At 45.8% G+C, this 5,523-nt stretch overlaps 1 protein-coding gene across 1 annotated transcript; it reads right to left on the reverse strand.

The window, feature by feature from the left end:
* Positions 1-249: 249 nt before the first annotated feature.
* LOC149222929 (uncharacterized) lies at positions 250-600 on the reverse strand. The gene has a single exon (XM_089387721.1). It carries the CDS (start codon positions 598-600, stop codon positions 250-252), a length of 351 nt encoding a protein of 116 aa, XP_089243847.1.
* Between the last annotated feature and the right edge of the window lie 4,923 nt (positions 601-5,523).

A 5,523-nucleotide genomic window follows, 5' to 3' on the forward strand; every position in this document is an offset into this window, starting at 1 on the left:
CTTTCTGCACAACCGCGACCCTTGTGACAGACCATATCCACGTGCACCGTGGTGGTTGCGCAGCTTCCCCCCAGACTGCTTTATCATCCTACGCTCTCTTTCAACTGGTTGTAGCAGTGAGACTGTCCTTCGATCGGTTAGTCAGGAGGTCGACACATCCATGTAGAGCTTTAGGCGACTGCCATTTACTCGTCCCGGGAAGGGGTCTCCATTGATCTTAGCAAGCTGGACCGCGCCTCCATTTGTAACTTATTTGACTACATAGGGACCCAACCAATGCATTCGGAGCTTGCCAAGGAATTTCTCAAACTTTCTATCATATAGTAATACTAGATCATTCTCCTTGAAAGTGCACACCTTGATACGGCGATCATTCCATGCTTTCTCTCGTTGTTTTTGTACTTGCTGATGGAATCTGGTCAAAAATAATTCCTCCTCAAGTTCCTCCAGTTGCGTGAGCCGTTCCTCCAAAGCCCCGCGGTTGGCCATGCCTGTTATTGTCGTAATTCGCAAGATGGGTACAATATATTCCATGGGCATAACAGCTTCTTTGCCATAGACTAACCAGAAAGGTGTTCGACCCGTCAACTTCTTGCACATGGTTCGGTAAGCCCATAGCACAACAAGGATGCGCAAGTCCCATTCATTTCACTGTGCGTTACAGACCTTAGTCAACGCAGTCTCCAAAATTTTGTTGAATGCTTCAACGGTCCCATTTGCTTGCAGATGGTATGGCGTACTCTGTTGATGATATATCTGAAATTCCTCAGTTAGTGCGCTAATTTTTTCATTCAGAAAGTGTGTTCCTCAGTCGCTCATTAGAATTTTTGGACATCCAAACCATGTCAACACATTCCTGAACAAAAGTTTTGTCATTGTAGCAGTCGTGCAGTCCTTAACCAGCTATGCTTCTACCCACCAGGTCAAATATTTTGTCACGGTGATAATATATTGCGCACTCGTCTTCCCTTGAGGTGCAATAGGTCCCACAAAGTCGATTTCCCACTTCTCGAATGGTTGTAGCGTCATTTGTGGATTGAGCGGTGTTTTGTCCCTTCGCGATGGTTTCCCAGTCCATTGACATACATCGCAAGCCCGACAATATGCTTCTGAGTCTTGATGTAGAGTTGGCCACCATAGTCCTACACGAAGAATCTTCTATGTTGTGGCGCAACCCGCATAGTGTCCTCCAGCAACCCCTCCATGTGCTTCGGCCACGATCTGTCCTCGCTCAAATTCAGGTACATATCTGCGTAATATTTCGTCATTTCCCATCTTGTAGAGGTGTCCTATAATAACAGTAAAGTCTGCTACGCATATTACCAATTCTTTCTTCTACTGAATAGAATATCCCTGTAGCGCGGTTCTTGTGGTTAAGAAGTGGATTATGTCCTCAAAATGGCCATCTGCAACACGCACTACATACAATTGTGCATCCAATAGTCCTTCCTCCAAGTTTGTGGGCTTTTCAATGTTCTCAATTCGAGATAGGTGGTCTGGGCTTGCATTCAGACGTCCGGGCTTTCTGATGACTTTGAAGTCATACTCTTGGAATAATAGTAGCCACCTACAAATGCACCCCCCCAACACAGGCTTATTCACTAGATATTTTAGCGCTGAGTGGTCAGTATACATCTTAAAGTGTCCTCCGAGTAGATAGTGGCATTATTTCTGAAGCGCGTATACCATCGCCAATCACTCTCGCTCAGTAGTGGAGTAGTTCTTCTCAACTTTTGACAATCGTCGACTTGCGAATGCGATCGGATGATCAATTCCCTCCACTCCTTCTTGAGTGAGTATCGTGCCCAATTCCATACACGACGCGTCAACGTGCACATGAAATTCGATGTCCCATTTCGGAAAGACCATTATAGGGGCTGATGCCATCTTTTCCTTAAGCGTTTCCAGATTTTTGTTGCATTCCTCATTCCAGCAATACATAGCATCCTTCTTTAGCAACTGTTCCATTGGTGCCATGATCTGTGCATAGCTTTTTATGAACTTCCGATAGTGACCAGTATGTCCTAGTGTGGATCGCAGTTGTTTGACACTTCACGTCGCTTGCAGATTGAGTATGACAGTGATCTTCACCGGATCCACCATCATACCTTGCTTACAAACCACATGACCGAGCAGGTTCCCGAAGGGGACGAGGAAAGTACACTTCTTTAGATTAAGTGCAATCTGGTGCCATTGGCAAGTATCCAGCATTAGTTGTAAGCTCACGGTATGTTTCTTAACTAGCCCAAATATGGTCCAATCATCAAGATATACCTCTAAGAACTTGTGTATAAACTCTTTGAATGCAGTTACCACAACGTGGGAGAATATCGTCGGCGCATTCTTTAGCCCAAAGGGCATCACCGTATACTGAAAACAACCCCACTCGGTGGTGAAAGTTGTCTTACTCCTGTCCTCTAGCGCGATCTTAATTTGGTGGGAACCCGAGAAATTGTCCGTGAATGAGTAGGCTTCTTGTCCTCCCACTTTTTCCAGTACCTCGTCTGTAAATGGAATTGGAAAGGGATCGTGGACACATGCATCATTTAGCTTTCTGAGATTGACGCAAATGCGAATTTCACCCTTTTGTTTCTTCTCCTTCACAACCATAGGACTTACCCAGTCAGACTCTTCTACTAGTTCAATTATTCCTACTGCAAGCATCTTGTCCAACTCTTCGCGGACCTTCGCTTTGTATTTTGGATTCAACCGGTAAGGCTGCTGCTTAACTGGCTTTGCATCCGGCTTCAGGGTTATCTTCATCATTCCCAGGTCATCGAGGATCCCTTTTAACTTCATGATTTTTGTGGGGAATAAATCTTGATATTCTTGAAGCAACTCGACCACCTTTTCCACCGTGGCATCATCCCAGTAGTCTCCCAGTGTTGCATACTTCGACTCTTCCTCTGTTCCAGTGTTTACTTGTTTCGTTTTTAGTGGCACAGTGATGTCTAGATCCTTGATTGTTGGTTCGTGCACCTCACGACTCCCCTCTGTTTCTAGAATATTGGTGTTTCTAGGGTCGTCCTCATCATCTTCTACTTGTACATTGTAACATTCTAGGGCCTGGCTCAACAATTGCGACCAATCTGGCTGCACAATTTCTTCTGGTTCTGATGGTATTTTGAAAATAGTGACTTTTACCACCTGCAGTGCGTCATCCATAGTATCCATCCATTGATCCTCAAAGAGAAAAGGTGACAGAAACCCTTCGCGCAAGATATCCCATTCGCTTATGCCATGTCGGAGCTCTGTTTCAGTATACCAATTCCTTGGGATGACGTCCAGGGTATGCTAAAATAAGTGTACCCACTCCTATTGAGGCTCTTCTCCATAGGCTTGGATCCATCTAGTCAGGTGCATGCGTGAATCGTCACGTCCAACATATTTCTCCATTGTGCGTAGTTCCTGCCTCCCAAATCTTATCTGCATCATTCGCCTACAGTCACGCCAATTTTCAAAGGTTCCTTCATGTGTGCCCCACCAATGCACAGGCATCGCACACAATTCCCATTTCAATGCATCAAACCATTGGTGCTTTGGTACTGTTCTTTCAAATTTGATCAAGAATTCATCTACTACTGTTAGCCCATCATACATCAGTGGTTCATGATCCTGCGCTTTAACGCAACACAGCGATTTAGTCACCATATTGCAGTTTAACGTGGTTACCCCATTCAACGGGTTACACCATCGCTCATCTTCTTCATCTAAATCTTCAGTGCAGGATTCTACATGCTCCCACGATATTCTTCCTTCCACCTTCAGATTGTCTCATACATGATATTGTGTAGTGATTTTATAAATACAATTTAATTCATCATCACTGCCTCCGTCATGCATGGGTTCAATGTAACGCGGTCCTTCAGTCGGGTCTAGTGAAATGACTACGCGGAGCGACTTCTTCTCAAAGATCATTTTCCGCTTCTTTAAATTAATAACTCCATTCATGTCAGTGGCCCAGTCTATTCCTAATAATGCAGGGTAAGGGCTACTTTCATCCACAATTTCGATTACCTCGAAGTCCGTTCGGGTGCTCGCGCCTTCTATATCTACCGTAATCCCTTGTAGTATTCCCATCGGTCTTATGTTGATTCGCCATCCTCAATTGAATAGGAGACCATTGCAGTGTGGGCTTGCCCATGCGCTCCCACGTTTGTTTAGGTAGTACATTTGCATCTGAGCCCAAGTCCAGAATGATCTGATCCATCTCATAGTCACCAATCTACATTGTTAACCGCATTTCCCGCCCAGTCCACGATGCATGTTTTCCAAATTTCCAGATCATGCGAGGTTCACTTGACCCTACGCACCTATCTATCAATTCTTACAAGCCCTTAACCGCTTTATTGTCGCAAAGAAATTTCATGCATGTCTCTAAAAAGGTAGTCAGCATCGAGGGATCCCTTTCTAGCTCGAATTGATCCCTACTACCTGGGGTAGAGACCTCCGCAAAGCTCTCCCTAGCTTCCAGACCTATCTCCTTGTGAACTCCTACGTCCTCCCTGGTTGGTTTCCCCTTATCTTCTCCTCTGACCATGCCACTTCTGAGCACCATATTTACATTGGGATCTTCTTCCTGCGGTTTGGACCTCATCATATGGACGTTTTGTGTTGTCGTAGGTTGTGCTTCCTTTTTCTCACGAATCTACACTATTAGTGTGGGGCAATCTATCAGTTCATGGTCGAATTGTTCGCAGTAAGGGCACGATATTCTGGTCGGATTGGTACAGTCCCGCGCGTAGTGACCTGGTCCTCTACAGTTGTAACAGATGAGCTGCCCGTGACCCCTTCCTGGCCCCATTCCTCCCCGTCCTCGTCCACGTCCCTGGAACCCACCGCGCGCTATCGCCACGGCTGGATCCTGACCTCGCACTTCAGTTTGCATTCTGTAGGCAGGTGACTGGTCCATCAATAATTGATAACTACGGTAGTCTTGTTCCTCGTGGCCCACCGATCTGCAAAAGTTGCAAAATAGCCGCTGAGGGGGGGTGGAGGGGGATGTCTCATGTTCTGTAATAGATGGATTTTTTTCGTGGCATGCTTTTCTCCCTCCTGACATGTCGCACACCAGAGTGTGGATGCCATGCTTGGACCTGCCTGTACCTTTGGTCGCAATGGCATTGGTCCCCCCGCTGCCACATAGTTCGCAAAGACTGAACAGTGATCTTTATCGTGACCCTGGCTTCTACACTTTATACACCATACTTCCTCTCAGGCTTCTGGGTGGGGTGCCTGTTCTTGTTTTAACTTCTACATTTCTAAACACATGTTTTGTATTTGTGAGTGGATTTGTTGAACTCCCAACCCCTGATCCTGTATTGGGGTTTCATGCAATGTCATCGTGGTCTCTAATGCTTCGACTTGGGTTGAGATCTTTTGCTGTGATAGTGTCGTCCTTATATGTGGTGTCAGGGATGCCACAAACCACGTGCAGTGTTGCGCATCCAACAGTGTCATGTTCGCCTCACGGATTGTACTTTTCAATCTCTGATCTAGATCCCACAGAGTTTCACCAGGCAT

The sequence above is a fragment of the Pinus tabuliformis genome, chromosome Q (assembly GCF_031772625.1).
Source record: "Pinus tabuliformis cultivar Carrire ecotype Pingquan chromosome Q, CPIR1, whole genome shotgun sequence".
Lineage (NCBI taxonomy): Eukaryota > Viridiplantae > Streptophyta > Pinopsida > Pinales > Pinaceae > Pinus > Pinus tabuliformis.

Coding starts and splice junctions, on each gene's coding strand:
- LOC149222929 (XM_089387721.1), bottom strand. CDS start 600: ATGTGCAAGAAGTTGACGGGTCGAACACCTTTCTGGTTAGTCTATGGC.